At 45.0% G+C, this 22,510-nt stretch overlaps 1 protein-coding gene across 2 annotated transcripts in view; it reads right to left on the bottom strand.

Moving 5' to 3' along the window:
• Positions 1-21,793, bottom strand: part of LOC125633506 (uncharacterized) — a 50,383-nt gene extending 28,590 nt beyond the window's left edge. The window contains exons 1-2 of one of the 2 annotated variants that reach the window (XM_048842860.2): positions 21,400-21,793; positions 19,677-19,772 (exon numbers count right to left, since the gene is read on the bottom strand). In XM_048842860.2, the coding sequence (XP_048698817.1) occupies positions 19,677-19,772; positions 21,400-21,600 (297 nt within the window). In that variant the 5' untranslated portion in view covers positions 21,601-21,793. The remainder of the gene's footprint in view (positions 1-19,676; positions 19,773-21,399) is intronic. The other variant, XM_048842859.2, reaches the window with a different exon arrangement.
• Between the last annotated feature and the right edge of the window lie 717 nt (positions 21,794-22,510).

The raw sequence follows: 22,510 nt of genomic DNA, 5'->3' as shown, positions 1-22,510 counted from the left end.
GGGGGAAATCGATTTAAGATACGCAACTTCAGCTACGAGAATAGCGTAGCTGAAGTCGACGTATTTTAGATTGACTTAGAATCACTTACTTCACGTCCTCGTGGTGCAGGATCGACGACTGCCGCTCCCCCATGGACTCCGCTTCCGCCTCTTGCCCTGGTGGAGTTCCAGGGTCGACAGCAGAGCGATCGAGGATCGATTTATCGCATCTACACTAGACACTAGGAACGCAGGTTCCAGTTCAGGGACCCCTATGTCTAGTAACTGGACTGATTTCTCCCAGACCCTGTTGCTATTTCTCTGGACTCCTTTCTACTTCTTCTGGCTCCCCGCTCTCAGGTTTACCAACCTTAACACCTTCCTCCCATGGACTAACTGCAGATTACTTAGCTCCATAGTCCCATAACAAGCCTCTCTTCACCCAGGAAGTAACTGCAGACTACTTCCCCTTCAGCCCCTTTCTGCTACCAACTTTCTGGCTTTATATCAGTCCTGCCTGTTCCTTCCCAGCTGGGCTCCATCCTCAATTAGCCTTCCAATCCCAGCCTGCACCAGGAGGACAGCCAACCAAGTTAATTAACCTAATTTAACCTGCTCTGTCTTGTTTTGGATGGACACTCCATCACAGTATATAACAATTACAAAGACATGTCTAGAAGCAGAAATCTAAAGTATTCCTGGGGCACAAGTGAAAGCCTGAACCACATTCCTCAGCTGACTGCAAGAGTTGTTTCAATTAAATATTTGTAATGTTAACAATGAAAACTTTGGGCCCAATCCTGATGGACACAGAGCTCTTATGTCGATGGGAGCAGAAGGAGCACAGTACCTTGTACCAAGTCCTCAGCACCTTTCAAGATGAGCTCTAAAACAACAGAATGAACACCCTCTCTGTACAGTATTAAATGAATTCCACCCAAGTTTCCCAGAGGACTGTACACATTTGGATTAACACATCACAATTTTCTTTAGCATGTTGCCCGCCAACTCCCTGATCCTGTTGAGTGCATCTTCCTACCCAGCAAAGGCTCTTATCTCACACTGGGGGGTTTGAGGTACTCTGCACTGCACCTCACCCACTGCAGGCTTACTCCCTCATGGCTGGGTGTGTTTTCTCCTCTCTAGCAGCCTCTGACAACTGTCACTCCAGCCCCACAATAGTATGCCGCTTCTTGTGACTCAACCTTCTGTACAGGTCACATTTTGTTTCCAGTCCTTCCAGGGTAACAGAGGACAATAAAAGTCCTTCTACACCCTCTTGGGCTAACTCTCAGTTCATCGTTGAAGCTTAGTCCTCAGCTATATCCTGAGCTCAATAGTCCTTAAATCAGGTTTACACATTGCTTCCTCAAGGCTAGCAGACCCAGTCTCTGCTCCAGGTTCCAGACCACAGACACTGTATTAAGCAACTAGGTCTATTCCTCCAAATGCGCTGCTGTTTTCCCTGGCTACTAACTACCTCTGAGCTTTGTGTGCTGTTTCGCTGCAGCGGATGCCTATCACAACTTTACCTCTGATTCCCAGGCCTCTGACTTCTCCCTAGGTCCTTCCAGCTCCTTCTTTCTCTGTAGAACACCACCCCCTCAGGACTGCCTCTGTGTGCCTTGTCCCCTTTCCGGGGCACGCCTCAGGGATTCTTCAGCCAGGCAATCTGCTCACAAAGCAGGAACTCCCTAGATTGTCTCTCTCCTGAGTCTTTCAGCAGCTCCCACTTTCTTCTTTTATGAAGACCCAGTTTCCCTCCAGCTGGGTCTAATAACAAACCTAGCCTGATACACCATCCAGGTGCAGCAAGGTGGGCTAACTGAGCTCTCAGAATCCTATTAACACTTTGTTTACCTGTGTGGCATAGACACCACATCACAACTTCATGGAGCCCTTCAAATAATGCCAGGAGAATCTGAGTCTGAAAGGTGCAGAGCACTCTCAGCATCCAAAGAAATCAGTGGGAGTGGGAGCACTCAGCTCCTTGCTGTATCAGGCCCCAGGTGAAGCCAAGTGTGCAATTTCCTTCCCTAATAATATTTCAGAAAGAAAAAAGTGCCTCTAATTTAGCACAAAGTAAAGTCTCTAAAGCATAATCTCCAAAAGGAAGCACATTGGAATTGTGTCAGATAAATAATACTGTGCGTTTTCTTGCCTGAAATCATTCTATTTCCCTCTCCACCCAACCCACAAGGAAGCAGTTATTTGATTTCAATGTAGTGCAATGTCACTAATTTGTTAGCAGGAAATTTCAGTATGCTCAAAATACTTTATTGTTTTGAGAGTAATAATGAAATGTGTAACTTGCCTGGATATTAGCTATCCATTTTCTTTCCTGGGAGATTTGTGAGAATTACATAGGGATGCAATTCAACATTATTATATTGTGGGGTACATGTTCAAAGCAGTGCACAGGGAAGTAACTTGATCGGAGTCATGCAGCTAACTCTCTGCTCACCACTTTGAAAATTTAGGGATACAAGAGTTGGAACCTTGAGCATAAAAAACACAAATTACAGCCACACATTGTTCTTTAGAGAGCAGGAATATATTTTCCCTTGTTAGAAAACAATCTGTCATGCTGGCATTCTGCAAGAAATGAGACCAGTCTACTGGAGCACATATTTTTGCTCATAGTTTAAGTTAGAGCCAGATCAGGCAAAATGTTGGGTCAAATATTAATTTGGCTAATTCATCATGGATCTTACAATACTAGCAATTTTTAGTCATAGTGTTTTAGATTTCAATTAGTATAAGAGTATGCTGACTGACTGGGCATGAGTTTTCCATTATATTTTAATATAATTTTACCATTTCTCGTTGGTTTGGAAAAGTCATGTTAAACTGGAAAAAGAGCAGCTAAGATTTACCTTTGACTTGGAGAGGGCAGGGATGATTTAAAAAACTGCATGAGCCATTTTAGTTCAAGTAGGTCATGCAAAGGATTATTAATTGTAACAAGACCAAAACAATTATATTTACTTCTGAGAAGGCCCAGTCTTCTGAGTCCCAGTCAAGTGACCTATTGTTTAATTTCAAACAAAGCAATCAGAAGAGCCCAACAGAGATACCATGGGTGGGATCCACAAAGGTACTTAGGTTCCTAAGGGCATGCCTACACTTGCCATTTAAAGCAGAAAAAGTCTCATTTTTGCACAAAAACCATGGGAGCTTCTACACTTGCCAATGACTCAGAAGTTTCACTGCAAGAAGAAAACCACCTCCATGAGAGGCATACAGCTCTTACCAGTGATGCTTTTGTGGTGATGTACAAGTGAAAACACTTTCTTCCTATTTACACAGCTTTTAGCCTCTGGAGGATAATCAAGTGTCTGTCTGCTGTGACTATTTGTTTGACCATGTGCTTGTTTGTTCAAATAGTGTGACTGGTTGACCGTTTGGGTGTCTGATTGAAAAGTGTGAATTGGGAGTGCTTTGTTCCAGGTGGGCCTTGAGTAGTTGATTGGAGGGAAGGCTTTCAGCTGGGCCACCTGCTTTGAGCCAGCAGCCATATAAAAAGGCAGCGAGTTGCAAACAGAGGACATGCAAATAGAGGGAGTCTGCACAGAGTGTTTCTGCCTTTCAGGCTCCTGTGAGCAGTACACATAACATCTGAGGAGCTTCTTAGAAGGAAAACATGGATAGTGAGTGATCAGCTGTTGTGACCTGCTCAAAATGTACCGTGTTTGTCTTTCTCCCAGAGGACAAGAAGCAACTTCATCTGTATGAAGTGAAAACTGGTCTGCATATTGGAAGAGAAGGTTAGAGGACTAGAGAACCAGGTATCAACCCTGTGTTGCATCAGAGAAAATGAAGATTTTTCTGGATAGAAGTCAGTGTTTGGTTCTGGAAGCAAAACATGCTGAGGAATCAGAATGCAGTACAGAATGGGGAAGAGTATTGGCAGTAGGTGACCTCCAGAAGAAGAAAGAGGAGAACCTATGTACCCCCCAATGCAGATAGAGGTGCAAAACTGTTTTGAGGCTCTTTCCACAGGTACTACTGCAGAGAAGGATTTGGAAGAGCCCTCTGAGGGAAGGTATCAGAAAGAGACCCAATCAGTCAGAAGGCATGGGAAGCATTGTCCTAGAGATGCGGGTTCCATGACCACCACTCCCAAGAGAAGACAGGTGGTGGTGGTTGTGGACTCCCTCCTAAGGGGGATGGAGTCATCCATATGCCGACCAGACTGGGAGACTTGAGAAGTGTGCTGCTTGCCTGGAGCTAGAATCCAGGATGTGATGGAGTGTTTGCAGAGACTGATCAAGACCTTGGACCACTACCCCTTCCTACCTCTCCCTGTGAGCACCAAAGATACTACCAAAAATGACCTTGAGAGGATCACTGCTGTCTACATGGCTCTGAGAAGAAGGATAAAGGAGTTTGAGGAGCAAGTCATGTTCTTGTCCATCCTCCCTGTTGCAGGAAAAGGCCCAGATAGGGACCATCAAATTGTGGAGGTGAATGCATGGTTACGCAGGTGGTGTCGGAGAGAAGGCTTTGGATTTTTCGACCACGGGATGTTGCTCCAGGAAGAGGGATTGCTAGGAAGAGATGGGATCCACCTAGTGAAGAGAGGGAAGAGCAACTTTGCAGGTAGGCTTCCTAACATAGTGAGGAGGGCGTTAAACTAGGTTTGTGGGGGGGATGGTGACCTAAGCCCAGAGGTAATTGGGGGAGTGGGATACCAGGAGGAAACACAAGGAGGAGGGTACAACACAGGAATCTTCCTGATTCATTCTGAGAAAACAGGGCAATTGGCTACTTTTCTTAGGTGCATGTACACGAATGCAAGAAGCCTGGGAAACAAGCAGGAAGAATTGGAAGTCCTGGCACAATCAAGGAACTATGATGTTATTGAAATAACTGAAACTTGGTGGGGCAGTTCACATGACTGGAGCACTGTCATGTATGGGTATAAACTGTTCAGCAAGGACAGGTACGGGAGGAAAGGTGGAGGAGTTATAGTATGTAAGAGAGTGGTATGATTGCTCAGTGCTCCAGTTTGAAACTGGAGAAAAGCCTGTTGAGAGTCTTTGGGTTAAGCTTAGTGGTGAGAACAAAAAAGGGTGATGTTGTGGTAGGCATGTGCTATAGACCACAAGATCAGAAGGATGAGGTAGACAAGGCTTTCTTCGGACAAGTAACTGAAGTCTCCAGATCACAGGCCCTGGTTCTCATGGGGGACTTCAATCACCCTGACATCGGCTGGGAGAGCAATACAGCAGTGCACAGACAATCCAGGAAGTTTTTGGAGAGGGTTGGGGACAATTTCCTGATACAAGTGCTGGAGGAACTGTCTAGGGGCTGTGCTCCTCTTGACCTGCTGCTTACAAATGGGGAAGAATTGGTAGGGGAAGTAGAAGTGGGTGGCAACCTAGGCAGCAGTGACCATGAGATGGTTGAGTTCAGGATCCTGAAAAAGAAGAAAGGAGAGCAGCAAAATATGGACCCTGGACTTCAGAAAAACAGACTTAGACTCCCTTAGGGAACTGATGGGCAGGATCCCCAGGGAGGCTAATATGAGGGGGCAAGGAGTCTAGGATTGCTGGCTGTATTTTAAAGAAGACTTATGGAGGGCACAGGGACAAACCATCCCGATATGTAGAAAGAATAGCAAATATGGCAGGCGACCAGTCTGGCTTAACAATGAAATCTTCAGTGAGCTTAAACACAAAAAGGAAGCTTACAAGAAGTGGAAATTTGGACAGATGACTAGGGAGGAGTATAAAAATATTGCTAGAGCATGTAGAGGTGTAATCAGGAAGGCCAAGGCACAACTGGAGTTTCAGCTAGCAAGGGATGTGAAGGGTTAGAAGAAGGGTTTCTACAGGTATGTTAGCAACAAGAAGAAGGTCAGGGAATGTGTGGGACCCTTACTGAATTGGGGAGGCACCTAGTGACAGATGATGTGGAAAAAGCTGAAGTGCTCAATGATTTTTTTGCCTTGGCTTTCACAGACAAGGGCAGCTCCCAGACTGCTGCACTGGGCAACACAGCATGGGGAGTAGGTGAGCAGCCCTCAGTAGTAATAGAACAGGTTAAAGACTATTTAGAAAATCGGGACGTGCACAAGTCCATGGGTCCAGATCTAATGCGTCCAAGGGTGCTGAGGGAGTTGGCTCATGTGATTGCAGAGCCATTATCTTTGAAAATATGTGGTGATTGGGGTAGGTCCCAGACGATTGGAATAAGGCAAATATAGTGCCCATATTTAAAAAGAGAGCCCAGGGAACTACAGAACAGTCAGCCTCACTTCAGTCCCCAGCAAAATCATGGAGCAGGTCCTCAAGGAATCCATTTTGAAGAGGAGGTGATCAGGAATAGTCAACATGGATTCACCAAGGGCAAGTCATGACCCACCTGATAACGAGCACTGTGATATGGGGAAAGCGATAGATGTGATATAGCTTGACTTTAGCAAAGCTTTTGATATGGTCTCCCACAGTATTCTTGCCAGCAAGTTAAAAAAAGTATGGATTGAATGAATGGACTATAAGGTGGCTAGAAAGCTGGCTATATTGTCGCGCTCAATGGGTAATCAATGGCTCCATGTCTAGTTGGCAGCCGGTATCAAGCAGAGTGTCCCAGGAGTTGTTCCTGGGGCCGGTTTTGTTCAACATCTTTATTATCTGGATGATGAGATGAATTGCACCCACAGCAAGTTTACAGATGACCCTAAACTGGGGGGAGAGGTAGATACGCTGGAGGGCAGGGATAGGGTCCAGAGTGACCTAGACAAATTGGAGGATTGGGCCAAAAGAAATCTGAGGTTCAACAAGGACAAGTGCAGGGTCCTGCACTTAGGAAGGAAGAATCCCATGCACCACTACAAGCTGAGGACCTACTGGCTCGGCAGCAGTTCTGCAGAAAAGGACCTAGGGGTGACAGTGGACGAGAAGCTGGATATGAGTCAGCAGTGTGCCCTTCTTGCCAAGAAGGCCAATGGCATATTGGGCTGTATTAGTAGGAGCATTGCCAGCAGATTGAGGAAATGATTATTCCTCTCTATTCAGCACTGGTGAGGCCACACCTGGAGTACTGAATGCAGTTTTGGTCCCCCCCCACTACAGAAGGGATGTGGACAAATTGGAGCGAGTCCAGCAGAGGGCAACAAAAATGATTGAGGGCTGGTGCACATGACTTAGAGGAGAGGCTGAGGTAACTGGGCTTATTTAGTCTGCAGAAGAGAAGATTGAGGGGGGATTTGATAGCAGCCTTCAATTACCTGAATGCGGGTTCCAAAGAGGATGGAGCTAGGCTATTCTCAGGGTGGCAGATGACAGAACAAGGAGCAATGGTCTCAAGCTGCAGTGGGGGAGGTTTAGGTTGGATATTGGGAAACACTATTTCACCAGGAGGGTGGTGAAGCACTGGAATGGTTTACCTAGGGAGGTGGTGGAATCTCCATCCTTAAAGGTTTTTAAGGCCCGGCTTGACAAAGCCTTGGCTGGGATGATTTAGTTGGGGATTGGCCCTGCTTTGAGCAGGGGGTTGGACTAGATGACCTCCTGAGGTCCCTTCCAACCCTAAGATTCTATGATTCTAAGCTGTTCCCAAAAGAACAGTGCACACACCAGCTTGTTTGGCTCAGCTCCAATATAAGATCAGAGCCCTGAGATACAGAGTGAAAACAATAAGTTTATTATCAAAAGCTAAGATTTAAGAGATGGTTCTGTGTGTGTGTATATATACACAAACCATTCCGTTATATATAACCATTTCCATGTTGGTTGGAGATGCTGGGAGATTGTTTTAGGTGTGATAAACTACTTCAGACAAGGCTTTTAGCCTGTTAAAGTTCAGTTTAGATTCTAAGCAACATGTTGTTTTATTTATATATAAAATTATAACATGTTTCCTAGAATCTAAACTGAATTTACTGAACTGACAGCGGATAGGGGACTTAATTAGCCTGTGCCTCAGTTTCTCCAGCCAAAAAATGGATAATAATACTTGCCAGCCTCCGCAGGAGTTATGTAAATTCATTGGTTTTGGTTAGGTGCTTTGAGGTCATCAGATGGAAAGTACTTCGAAGTGCAATTTTGCCAAGTAGTTTTACAATTCCAAAACTTTTATGCTTCATTCATGCAGTAGGCACTGCTAGTGGATCACAGGAGAATTTAAATTTGGGAGAAGGAGGGGAACAGGGACCCACCAGGCCCGCTCCCATCATCACTTTTCAAAGTAGGAGGTGGGAGGGTTAGACAAAGCCGCAGGTAGGCCAGCCAGCCTTATGCTATGTGTGCAATCAGTCAATGTGCTGCAGGGACGGCTGGATCACTGTGGCAGCAGGCACCCTATGCTGTCCTGTCCTCAGTGCCAGCCATAGGTGCTGACTCCATGGGTGCTCCGGGGCTGGAGCACCCACGGAGAAAAATTGGTGGGTGCTCTGCACTCTCCAGCAGCTCCCTGCCCTGCCCTAGCTCACCTCCGCCTCCGATCCACCTCCTCCCCTGCGTGTGCCATGGCTCCATTTCTCCCCCCACCTTCCAGTGCTTGGCACCGCAAAACAGCTGTTTCATGGTGGCAAGTGCTGGAAGGAAGGGGGGGAGAAGGGGGAATGCAGAATGCTCAGGGAAGAGGCAGGGCAGGGATTTGGGGAAGGTGTCCAATAGGGGCAGGGACTTTGGGGAAGGGGTTGGAATGGGGGCAGGGCAGGGGTGGAATGGGGCGGAGGGGAGTTGAGCACCCACTGGCACCAGGAAAAGGTGGGTGGCTGAGGCTGAGCAATAAATGGCTGGGAGGAATGGATGCCCCTCTACCTGGGCCAGAGCCCTTCAGAGCATTCTCACAGGTAAGCAATGGGCTGGGGACAATTATGTTTTTTACTTGTTCAAATTCTGCAGTGGTCAGGGGGAGCACTCTACTGGGGCTAGCGGGACAAAGAACTTGAGAGGCGGGAGCCTGGCTGGAGAGGAATATGGAGGGAAAGAAGCAGGGGCAGAGGGAGGAGGGACGTGGTGGCAGGGAGGAGAGGAGACATTGCGGACCTACGCAAAAGAATTTGCCAAGAATGTTTTCATTAATCAAGAACAAAAGTCAGAGGTTCGAAGACAATCAGATACTGTCATAATTCCGACCATTAACGGTGCTGGCTAGCGATTTGGCAGCATCATTCCCATGACCCACCGGGCAGCTTATTTTCATGCCGGAGGCAACAAAAATGATTAGGGGGCTGGAGCACATGACTTATGAAGAGAGGCTGAGGGAACTGGGGTTATTTAGTCTGCAGAAAAGAAGAGGGGGGAATTGATAGCAGCCTTCAACTACCTGAAGGGGGGTTCCAAAGAGGATGGAGTTAGGCTGTTCTCCATGGTGGCAGATAACAGGACAAGAAGCAATGGTCTCAAGTTACAGTGTGGGAGGTCTAGGTTGGATATTAGGAAAAGGCTATTTCACTAGGAGGGTAGTAAAGTATTGGAATGGGTTACCTAGGGAGGTGGTGAAATCTCCATCCTTAGAGGTTTTTAAGGCCCAGCTTGACAAAGCCCTGGCTGGGATGATTTTGTTGGAGATTAGGTCCTGCTTTGAGCAGGGGGTTGGACTAGATGACCTCCTGAGGTCTCTTCCAACCCTAATATTCTATGATTCTATATCTCACAGTGCCTAGGTGATCACTCTAGCCAGCAGCTCTGCTGCCAGGTAAACAGACATCCACCCCTCCCACCATAAAGCCCTGGGAACTTTGAAACTCCCTTCCCTGTTTTCTTAGCAAGTGCTCACTTATCTGGCCAGGTGACAACACCAGCTCCACCAAGCATAGGATCCCCTGCTTGGAGCAATGCTGAGCTACTGGAGCTTATCAATGTTTGGAGAGAGGAGGCTGTGCAGGGACCCAGGATGCCCCTCAATCACCCCCAACCCCTTCCCACAAGACCCATCATCAAACTGGAGAGAGCTACACTGTGGGATAGCTGCCATAGAGCGCTGCTCCCATCGGTGATGGAAGTGATGCTAATGTAAACACTCTCTGATGCCTGAGGAATTAAGTGAGTACACAAGCCAGTGCTTTACTTTCACCCGTTCCTTAACACCGGTGAAACTTACAGCACAAAAACTCTGTAAGTGTAGACATAGCCTCTCAGGTTGGAGTGCCTACGTCCCAGTTTTGGCTCCACTCTGATCCACAAAACTCCGGACAAACCCTGTAGGTGCCTAAACTCACTCAGTGCCTAAGTTTTTCAGAGTAAAAGTTCCTTGGGCATCTATGTTCCTGCCTCTGGGCACACACACTGCTGCCTCCTTCTAGGCATCCAGATGTGTCTCTCCCACCTAAGCCCCAGTGTGATTCACAAACCAGGAAAAGATAGGTGTCTGACCACCTAAATCACCTGAAGTTCCTGATCTGGTAAGAAACCTCTAAGCATGCCTACCGGATTGGGTCCCATTCAAAATCTGGCTGAAGAAGGAGGTAGCAGTACCCACCTTATAATTTTTAGCCCAGAAGTTAGCACATGGACCTGGGATTTGGGAGACCTAGGTTTAATTCCCCCCTCTCTGCCAGAAAGGGGAAATGGATTTTAACAGCGGTCTGCCACCTCTCAGAAGAGTGCACTAGGCTAGCCATTTAGCTGTATTATATTCTGTTGTAGGGCTCCCTTGATCTTTCCTGTTGCATCTGTTGCACTCTGGATAAATAAGAGTGACTGGAACAGAGTTACTGGACCCAGATGGGTGGCCTAACCACTGAACTACAGAGTCATTCCCATTTTCTCTCTCTGGTCCAGTGACAATTTAAGTATCTACCCACAGTGGAATACTCTTGCAGGGGTGGGAGTGGGGGAGGAGAAGAGAGAGATGTTTCTATTGTTGCATTTTCACCTTGTAAATGCACCTTGGGGGCAAAATCCTACTCACTGGTATAGATCTAAAGTAACTCCAGTGTAGGCAATGGAGCTACAGTGGAGTAAACCTGACGTAAGATGTGCAATCACTTCACCTCTCTACAGCTCAGCTTACTGATTTGTAAAATGAGTAGAAATAAGTTCCCCAAAACTTCATTAATGAAGAGTTAAGCTTACTCCATGGTGCCTCATGACTAACCAGAATGTGGACCGTGGTTAAATCTAAGCCTCTGGAAAACAGAAAATGAAGACGTAAGGTACATGCCAGGCCTACCACACAACCTTAACTTAGACCCCCTTTTTCCCAGCTGACAATAGCCACTGGGAATGATTCAGTAAGGGTGGTGGCAGAACAAAGAGAGATGAGGAAAAACTAAAAGAATGGGCAGGTGAGGCAGGTGTCCTGTGACTTGTATGTGATCATGTAATTAAGACTGTATCACAATGCATAAGCAAAAGGGAGCTGAATGGAAGTTTCATGAGCAACCTGGCATTTCCTAACTTGTGAGTGCTTGACTTGGCAACCGTAACAACCTTTTAATGTAGTTTTTTGTATGTAATTCTAGATATGATGAGTGACTATAGATATATAGACCCACATCCTGGCTCTTGCACTGGCCCCTTTGTCACTCTCCACAAGTGCAAAATGAGTGGAAAACTGGTTTCAAGAGCCAACTGGGGATTTGACCCATGTAGGAGAATGGCAGTAGCACGAATTTGGTGTTGCTGACTTACACTGGGGGGCAGGACTGGGTGATGTAAGGGCTGTGCTTGGGGTGTGAGGGAATGTGGCCAGAGCACTCCATTCACCTATGGGAGGCATACTGACCATTCCAGCAAGTCATAGTTTAGAGCAACCTGCCCCAAGAATAAGGGGATGGAAAGGTTACATAAAGTCATCTTTACTCCATATCTTCTCAGTGCGCCAAGAAGAGCTCTGGTGCACCTCAGAATCCAGCCCATAAAGCCAATTCTGATTTCATTTACACCAGTGTAAAACTGATCAGAATCAGGCCAGTGAATTCAGTCTATCTATATTGCTATTTCCCTCTCTCTTTAAAACTTTATCTGTCTTTGTCTTTTCATATAGTTAATGATTTGGCAATTCTATAACGTTTGTTGCTGCACTTCATGTATAAAACATCCTTTGCAGACCTACAAAGCTTGGAAAATCTCATCTGGGGGAAGCTTTTTTTAAAAGAAAATCACTTTTTTTTCTTGCCAAGCTGGAGCTTTATTGAAACTTAATGTTACTTGAAAATATGCCCTCCTTCTTTGGTGTGACATCAAAGAAAGAATGGGCATCATTAAAAGTGGTGAATCTTAAGGATACTCTTCTTTGTTTGCCACCCCACCCCACCCCTGCCCACCATTGCTCAGCAGGTATTGACAAACTCATTTCTTTAAATTACAACATTCTGCTCTTCCCTCACATTCCCAGTTACAGAATCACACACCACTGTCTCCCTAGCTCACAAATATTCTGTGCAAAATAATACCAATAATTAATCATTGCAGTAAAATGACAAATTTCTCTCAGCATTTCCTGTTTTTCATAGAATCATAGGAAGGGAACTTGAGAGGTCATCTAGTCCAGTCCCCTGCACTCATGGCCGAACTAAGTATTATCTAGACCATCCCTGACAGGTGTTTGTCTGACCTGCTCTTAAAAATGTCCAAGGATGGTGAGTCCAAAACCTCCCTAGGCAATTTATTCAAGTGCTTAACCACCCTGACAGTTAGGAAGTTTTTCCTAATGTCCAGCCTAAACCTCCCTTGCTGCAATTTCAGCCCATTCCTTCTTGTCCTATCCTCAGAGGTTAAGAAACATTTTTTCTCCCTCCTCCTTGTAACAACCTTTTATGTGCTTGAAAACTGTTATGTCCTCCTCAGTCTTCCCTTTTCCAGACTAAACAAAGCCATTATTTTTCAATCTTCCCTCGTAGGTCATGTTTTCTATACCTTTAATCATTTTTGTTGCTCTTCTCTGGACTCTCTCCAATTTGTCCACATCCTTCCTGAAATGTGGTGCCCAGAACTGGCCACAATACTCCAGTTGAGGCCTAATCAGCACAGAGTAGAGCAGAAAAATTACTTCTCGTGTCTTGCTTATGACACTCCTGCTAATACATCCCAGAAGGATGTTCACTTTTTTTTGCAACAGCGTTACACAGTTGACTCATATTTAGCTTGTGGTCCACTGTGACCCCCAGATCCCTTTCTGCAATTCTCCTTCCTAGGCAGTCATTTCCCATTTTGTATGTGTACAAATGATTGTTCCTTTCTAAGTGGAGTACTTTGCATTTGTCCTTATTGAATTTCATCCTGTTTTCTTCAGACCATTTCTCCAGTTTGTCCAGATCATTTTGAATTTTAATCCTATCCTCCAAAGCACTTGAAACCCCTCCCAGCTTGGTATCCTCCACAAATTTTATAAGTGTACTCTCTGTGCCATTATCTAAATAGTTGATGAAGATATTGAACAGAACCAGACCCAGAACTGATCCCTGCGGCACCCCACTGATTATGTCCTTCCAGCATGACTGTGAACCACTATCTACTTTCTGGGAACGGTTTTCTAAACAGTTTTGCACCCACCTTATAGTAGCTCCATCTAGGTTGCACTTTCCTAGTTTGTTTATGAGAAGGTCAAGCGAGACAGTATCAAAAGCTTTACTAAAGTCAAGATATACCACATCTACCGCTTCCCCCCCATTCCACAAAGCTTTTTAGCCTGTCAAAGAAAGCTATCAGGTTGGTTTGACATGATTTGTTCTTGACAAATCCATGCTGACTGTTACTTATCACCTTATTATCTTCTAAGTGTTTGCAAATTGATTGCTTAATTATTTGCTCCATTATCTTTCTGGGTATAGAAGTTAAGCTGACTGGTCTGTAATTCCCAGGTTGTCCTTATTTCCCTTTTTATAGATGGGCATTATATTGCCCTTTTCCAGTCTTCTGGAATCTCTCCCATCTTCCATGACTTTTCAAATATAATTGCTAATGGCTCAGATATCTCCTCAGTCAGCTCCCTGAGTATTCTATGAGACATTTCATCAGGCCCTGGTGACTTGAAGACATCTTATTTGTCTAAGTAATTTTTAACTTATTCTTTCCCTATTTTAGCCTCTTCTGATCCTACCTCATTTTTCACTGGTATTCTCTGTTAGACGTCCAGTGACCACCAACCTTATTGGTGAAAACCGAAACAAATAAATCATTAAGCACCTCTGCCATTTCCACATTTTCTGTAATTGTTTCCCCCCCCCTCCCTTTGAGTAATTGGCCTCGCCATCCTTGGCCTTCCTCTTGCTTATAATGTATTTGTAGAATGTTTTCTTGTTACCCTGTATGTCTCTAGCTAGTTTGATCTTGTTTTGTGCCTTCTGCCACTCCTTCACATTGATTTTAGATTTCTTATATACACTGTAGGGCTCCACTAGGCTAGTGGAAGTAGCAGCAGCCTCTCTGCTGAATGGGAAGATAGTGGGTGAGTGGCAGTGCTATTTTCATTACCGTAGGGATTTGCTTGCTAAATTTCAAAGCTTTGTCAAACAGCCTACTGCTGCTGGGCTACTTTTGTACTGCATGACAGACAAGTGAAAATAAGGAAATGACTCAGAAAATGATCCGCACATCCCGTACTAGCAATAGTAGAAGAAAGCGAGAGAGAGGCATGAATGAGATGTCTGAATTAAAGCTGGTCACACAATGGAAAAATACAAATACATAAATACATGTTTGCCTGTGCTATGCAGGAGATCAGGCCAGTTAGGCCCAGTCTAGTGCTTAGGGCAACATGGACTCAGTCAGCCCCGGAGATCTCCGAAAGGAATCCCTTCTGTGGGTCTTGGGTGCATAGGGTAACAAGTTCTCTGCTGCACAGCTTTTGGGGGTGCAAAACTTGTCCCACAGGTTCCTGTGGTGGACTTCAAAGAGAAACTGCAGAGCTACAATTCATTTGCAAACTTAATACCATTACTTTGGGCTTGAATAGGGACTCGAAGTGGCTGGCTCACTACAAAAGCAATTTTCCCTCTCTTGGTATTGACACCCCCTCATCAATTATTGGGAGTGGACCACATCCACCCTGACTGAATTGGCCTTGTCAACACTGGTTCTCCACTTGTAAGGTAACTCCCTTCTCTTCATGTGCCTATATTTATGCCTGTATCTGTAATTTTCACTCTATGCATCTGAAGAAGTGGGTTTTTTACCCACGAAAGCTTATGCCCAAATAGTCTTTGTTTTTTTTTTGGGGTGGAAGGTTGTGTGTATGTGCTCTACAGCTCCGGTGGAAGGTGGGGAGGGGGTTGTGTGTATGTGTGGGAAGCCATAGCCCTCCCTGTTCCCTTTGGGGCATTATAAACCCTGTGTTCCCCTGCGTATAGGGGCCTGATATTCAAAAGAGCTCAGTACTGAACAGCCCCCAGTTAGGCACCTAAGCAGAGTGGTCAGATTTTCAGAAATGCTCAGCACTCACAATTATTCTCAGTGGGAATGGAAGGCTGCTGAGCATTTCTGGTGCCTAAATGGGGGCTCAGTTCTTCTGAAAGTCCAGACACTCATACAGAGAACTGCTGGGTGCCAAGCTCTTTTGAAAATCTGGCCTTTGGTTGTACTGTTCAGAGGGAGACTTCTAAGAAGCTGAAACTGTGACTGTTGTCTAATAATCTAAATGAATTACTCACATTGTGGATTGTGCATACAGAATTTACCCTTGTTGACTTCTCAGTATATTACATGCCTTGTTGTGGATCTACCGCTCAGTGAATAGTCAGACTACAATCGTACCTATTAAAAGACCCTTGCATGTCTTGACAGTGGGAGCAGAGGTCTCCCTGTGCAATACAATCCTACAAAATGCATTAGCAAACAGATGAAGGAAGAACCTAAGCCACCAGTGTGGAAGGATTAAGACATGAAATGTAAAGTTTCACACTTCGTATGAAAAAGGTCAGTGCCTGTATAAAGCATTAGGTTGCAGGTACAATTCTATAAGGTGCTGAGTGCCCTAAGCTACCATTGAGGGCACTCAGCACTTCACAGGACCAGGCCTTTGGAAAGTAATTACGCATCACAGTAAAACTGAATTGAATTGTGGCACTAATGAGATTATTCTCTCCGAGTGAGTCTGAGAGAACATAATTAAATTGTTACATGGCTTTGAGAAAGAAACCCTTAGGTTGCTGTTTATAAAATAGAAGATAAGGTGATAAGTAACAGTCAGCATGGATTTGTCAAGAACAAATCATGTCAAACCAACCTGATAGCTTTCTTTGACAGGCTAAAAAGCTTTGTGGATGGGGGGAAGCGGTAGATGTGATATATCTTGACTTTAGTAAAGCTTTTGATACTGTCTCGCTCAAATAATAAGTGACATTTCAGCAAACACTTAGAAGATAATAAGGTTTATAAAATAGGAAAGAATGCAGGATTATTTTACATTACGTAGTTTAAGTGTTAAAACATCATATAAAACTTTAATCCTTAATGCAGAACATCATGTCCCATTTTTATGACTTGTTTTCAGAATGGCAGTTTAATTAACAACTAATGAATGTATCTCCTGTCTTTGCATGTGTTTACATTATTAGCTTGGTTGTTTAGAGGGAAACACTGCTGTTTGATTATAGAAATAATTGCTTTTACAAACCCTGGCCTCCAGTTAGTTAAACACAATGGCTGATATCACACACATAAACACAGGAAATCTGGCCTCACTGTGCTTATAGTGAGGTGTTCCAGTTTTGGCATAACAGGCTTGGGGTTTAATAATCAGATAATTATTTAAAGAGGCCAGAATAGCTCCACTGTATTGCTAAATTATGGCATGAGTAGCAATGCATAAGCCTTTGCTAATCCTGAATAATCTTTGGACTATATTATTGTCAGCATATTGATGTGCAATTGTGAAGACATTAATGAGAATTGCCTATGGTATGAATCTATCCTACCATTGTAATTCACTAAACTGAAACACATTACACTTCTGTTGAGGTAAACATCAACATGTATTGGTCTGTGAGGCAAGCATTGAATTTACTATTGAAACCCTGCTTTATAAAAACATCTGTTCTGATGTAAATGGTTTAGAAGCCTAATAATGTTTTGGCCAAATGCCAGGGAGTTTCAATAACCTAATCAAATGGCAAAGTATCATAGTTCTTTGACCAGCTGGTTAAAAGTGTCAGTCATTTGGCCAAATAACTAGTTTCAGAGATTGGCTTTAGTGGGAGTTTTGTGTAAGTAAGGACTCAGCAAGGACTTCAGGATTTGCCCCCATGAAGCTTTGATTGCTGTCCTGAGCAAGATGGAGCTGTGGAATTCCTTTCAATCAAAATCCTTTGCCTGATGTTAATCCTCCACTGATAATGTTCCATCTCCATGGAGATGGCTATAAAAGGGACATAATTTCTGCAGATATTTTAATGAAAAATTAATCTTGCTTTTTCATTGACATTTTGATTAACAAATTCAACATTTTTCTACCAGCTCTATCACAGATTGAAAAATGGGATATATATATATTGTTTTGCAAAATTTTGTAAAAAATTTCCAAGGCTTTTTTATTAAGTTAGAAATTTCAATGCAACATATTGTTAAAATTGAAAATTTTGAATTTCATGACCCCACATACCCTACCCCCCAAGTGTTGCCTCCAGCTTCTGCCCAGCGGGTGGGAGGTCCGGGGCATGAGCCCAACAGGGTATACCTACCAGGGATCAGGGCTTCAGCAGGAGCAGGTCTGGAGCCCCACAGGGCTGAAGCAGCTCTTAAACTGTTGAAGATTAGCCTAGGTGGCTCAGATGGTCAATAAGTTTGGCCACCCCTGCTCTGTGTGGCCTAGCTGCCACTTGAGCAGACAGAGTACTACACTGCATGGGTGCAGGTTACACAAACACTTAGTCAAGTGAGTAGTCCATAAAAAGTCAGAGATCATTCACATAAGTATGTTATTTGGCTCCATTGTCTCTCATAGGCTAAAGCTGCTGAACACCTTGCAGGATTGGGCCCTTAGATTATAAGTATTTAATATTTCATTTTTTTTAACAAAAGCACTAGACCTGAATTCTCTCTCTCACTCAGTTTAACATGCATGGTCCAGAATCTGATCTCTGCTACACAAATGTAAATCCAGTGAATTCAATGGAAATCACAATCTGGTTCAGTTTGATGCCACTGATACCAAGGTATTTACTTCTGATTCACAACTGTGTAGGTGAGAGAAAAAGCAGGCCCTTTGTCCTAGATGAAACATTTTCTCCTATTTTGATCATCGGTGGTGCTATCATGTAAAACAACTGGTTCCTTAGCTATATTTTTAGCTATATTTATTGATTCTATTTGGCTGCAGCTCCAGTGACTCTGCTTTGCCATATAGTCAGCTGCTTGCCTGCTCTTTTGTTTCTAGCTACAGCTCTATTGACACTCAACTGCCAAGATCTCAGCTATTATATAGGGCTCCTCATTAGGGGTCTGATTTTAAGCCTATGGAAGCCAATTGAAAGATTCCTATTGATTTCAATGGGCTTTAGGTTAGGTCCTAGGTGCTTTTCTCTATTATTTTACTGTCCCTTTGGCCTTCCTTGCTTTTCCTTCTCCCCTGCTGAGTTTTATTGGAACCAGACCAACTTTAGGAGTGTGAAGGCTACTTTAGGGATATTCCACCTCTAGATCCAGTGTGTGTTCTGATACAGCCCAAACTTCCCAGTTAGTGTCTCCAACTATGATAGAAGATGCCTTGTTCTCTCAGTTTTATCTGATGTATCATTTCTCAGGTTGCCCCTTCATTGCTTATCCTGGAGTCACTCTAATATAATGTGTTTTCTGCCAGAGAGTGTCCTTTTCTTTTCTATTCACCCTCTTCTGCCCCTATGTACAATCAACAAGTCTGACTAACCACACTTGCAACATCTTGGCTGTGCGTGGCCTCACACATGGAGTGCCTGGTAACCGGTACCACATCATTCAATCAAGATGATGTTAGCTCCAAGTTCAGAGAAAAAGCCAAGATCTAAAACAATGTGGTATTGGGAACAGTACCTTTAGGGGCTGAGTTTCTTTGACAGAGTGATGTGAAGCTTGTTATGCACAGAACAGCTGGAACTGGACACAGAATAAAGAAGAGCTCTTGAAAGTACCTTCTGCACTAAGTGAGCACTGAACACCACATGGTATCAGGAGTAAAAAGTAATTAAGAAAATACCCCAAGTGGAGGAATGGAACAGTTAACAGCCTCACCAGAACTGAAACTCTAGAAATGGGGGAAACATTGTCAAAATAATAAAGGCTACGGTATCAGACTCTGATTCACATTTAGCACTGTAAAAGTACAGAGCACCACCAGTGACGCCTGTGTTGTCACATGCTGACATTTTACGCAATAAACAAGAATATCTGCACTGTCAGACACTGATGTCAGAGTCAGTGGGGACTTGCAGCTGTATAAAAGGACAGATATGCAAAAACAAAAAAAGAAGTCAGTATGATTTGGGATCCCAGGAGCTGCCACAACTTCATGAAAATTATGTTGCACATCTTTACGATAGGAAACAATGCTTGCAAAAAGCAGTGGTGTCAAAAGAGACTGCATGAGGTTGTCATCCCAGATGGACATATGCTATGGAGGAATAGGTGACAGCTTCTCCAAATCCCAGAAGGGAGGGAGATAAAGGGCACTGAGCCTGCCAGTTTGCCCAAAAGGGTCTCAGGCGGTTAAGTGCTATTAAAGTTTGGCTTGGAAGGGAAGAGGTGGTATACGGGACTGTGCCTTTAAGAGCTGAGCTTCCCAGACAGAGTCTGGCCTGTGTGCTGTGAAGAAATTTAAATATTTCTTACCATTGTGAAGACATCAAAATATATTATACCTCCCTTGAGAATGAATGTCTCTACTGTGGAGTAAGCAAAGTCCCAAATTTTGTTTGTGTTCCAGATCTGTGTAAAGAGAGGATAATTGCACAAGTGATATGGAACCTTAGTGCAAAGCAAAAACACTCAGATCTCAGATAAGAACTTATAGCAGTTACCTATGCATAAATAACATGTAAGCATCCTGGTAAAGGACAAGACACCATAATCACTCATCTGCAAAGTCATGATGTTACTTTGTTTATTATCTCGTAAAGAGTACACTCCCCCAAATGAAAAGAGCAAAATAGAACAAAAAACAGAAAGCAAAAACGCTCCTAGAAAAGTTTGATGCTGCTGTGAATTGGTCCCTATACTTCCACATTTAGGCCCAGCTCCTGCAAACACTTATGCATATGAATAATCCCAGGATAAATAAATACATGTGATTTATCTGTATAGTTATTCCCATGCATGTGTGTTTGCAGGACTGGGACTAAATGGGATATATTGCTCTGTGCCTTTTGCAACATGCTCATTACAATTTCCTATCCACTTCTCACCACCGCAAATGATTCACCAAGCAATTGTAGCATCTAGGTGGGCAAACTGTGGCCTGCAGGACCATCCTGCCTGGACCTTGAGCTCCCGGCCAGGGAGGCTAGCCCCAGGTGCCTCCCCCACTGTCCCTCCTTCCCCCACAGCCTCAGCTCGCCCTGCTGCCAGTGCTCTGGGTGGTGGGGCTGCGAGAGCCGCCAGTCTGCCCTGTGCTCTAAACTGCGTGGCAGCGTGGCTGGCTCCAACCAGGCCACGCAGCTGCCAGTTCTGGTGCTCTGAGCAGCATGGTAAGGGGGCAGGGAGCAGGGGGTGGTTGGATAGGCATGGGAGTCCTTGGGGGGCCTGTCAGGGGGTGGGGGTGTGGATAGGGGTCGGGGCAGTCAGGGAGTAGGGTGGGTTGGATAGTGGGTGGAGTCCTGGGGGTGGTGGTTGGGGTGGAGGGTCTCAGGAGGGGGTGGTCAGGGGACAAAGAGCAGGGAGGTTGGATGGGTTGGGGGTTTTGACGGGGCAGTCAGGGGGCAGGAAGTGGGAGGGGGCAGATAGGGGGCGGGGGCCAGGCTGTTTGGGGAGGCACAGCCTTCCCTACCCTGCCCTCCATAGAGTTTCAGAACCCTGATGTGGCCCTCAGGCCAAAAAGTTTGCCCACCCCGATCTAGTGGGACTTAATGGATAAGAGAGGATATAAATCTTGTTGTGAAGAAATTATCAGGGAAAGAATCCACCAGCTTTGGGAAAGTCTTGATCTTAAAGATGGTAGCCACAAACTAAACTAAGTGATGTGCCATTTCCTTGGGTTTAACCTAGAGTACTCCAGGAAATGTAGATTGATCACAAACATTAATGTGCATTGAAGGGAATAAAATGTTCATCTAATTAATTAACCATTAAGCTATTAGCAGACTCTTCAAAAAGAACCTTTCTTGTGATAAATTAAAACATTTCCTCAAATAAATCTAAGACCTCGTTTTACTTTACATTTTTAATTATTTACATAGTTGTATAAACAAAATCACATCATTTAAATAATTTTCTTTATATGCTCAACTAAACGGGCCCCGGACTTACAGTTCTGCTTGGAAGGCAGCTCAATCCAGTGGCTGGGGGCACTGGATATCAGGAAGAGAAATGGAAGAAGAAGCCTGCAGGTTTCGCCTACCTGAAAGCACTCCCCCTTCCTCCGCGAAGTGGTTTGCATCTCCTCCTTTCGGCGGCTTCTTGAGACTAGGCCCAGGGCGGCTCGGAGGGCCGCTGACTGGAGCAATCCCCCAAACACCTGCAGCGTTGGCAGAGCCGCCTCTCGGAGCCCCCAGAACAAAGAGCGCAGGCCCCTCGGCCGGCGGGCGGGCAGAGCCAGCATTTTCCACCCTCCTCCGATCAGGCGTTTTGCATTTGGTTAGGTGTCAGCGGATCTGCCGCAAAATATCCCGTCCATTAGCCCCACGCTGAAGCGCGCCTGTCTGAGCCGCCGCGGCCCCGCTAGAGCGCTGCGCACCCCAGGGTGCGGGTACAGGGCAGCGCGCCAGCTCCCTTTGCCTGCTCTCAAGGGTCGCCCCCCCCCCCGACTGTCTGTGAAATATGCCGCCCCACGGCTCTTGGAGACGCTGTAAACAGCCCTTTGGACTAACCCCGCGGCTTCCGAGGCTCAGTGCACGGAGCCAGAGCGAAAAGTGCCATTAGATGCGGCTAGTTCAGGGACTTTGGGGGGATGAGGGGCCGGGAACTGTCTGGCTGAATATTGTGATTTACAATGAATTTTAACACCAAGGCTTTTACGCTGACTTCAGGTGGAGACAGAAATCGAGCCCAACAGGGGACTCCTAGAATGAGTCAGGCAAAAAAGTAGAAGTCACGCGTATCCAGATTGAAATTTGCCTCCCTGGTGAATTGCATGGCTGTCTACGGATGCATTTTTGCAACGAACCATCCAGTTTGAAGTATACACCAGTGCGCGCAGAGGAAGTAACTTGGGTATACATCCAGTGCTTTGTTACAAAATAAGCCTTAAACCGTTTGGGATTCTATACGAAAAAACTTGTCGAGCCCTTTTCGCGAGCAGAGAGGCACGTTTGAATGTAGATATGTTATAACCCAGAGCAGTTACGGTCTGCAGAAAGGTGTGACTGCATTTTCACCCAACGAAATGAAAGCAAAAAAATCTGAGCAAATGCAGAGGACCAGTGCGCATGATGGAACAACGAAGCTGAAAGCCAGACTCATGGTGTTTTGCCAAATCTTGAGCTCCGACAGAATCAAGATGGCTTTAAACG

Source organism: Caretta caretta, chromosome 3, assembly GCF_965140235.1.
Source record: "Caretta caretta isolate rCarCar2 chromosome 3, rCarCar1.hap1, whole genome shotgun sequence".
Lineage (NCBI taxonomy): Eukaryota > Metazoa > Chordata > Testudines > Cheloniidae > Caretta > Caretta caretta.
Note: the sequence above shows the minus strand (reverse complement) of the source record. Positions and strands in the feature narration are given on the sequence as shown.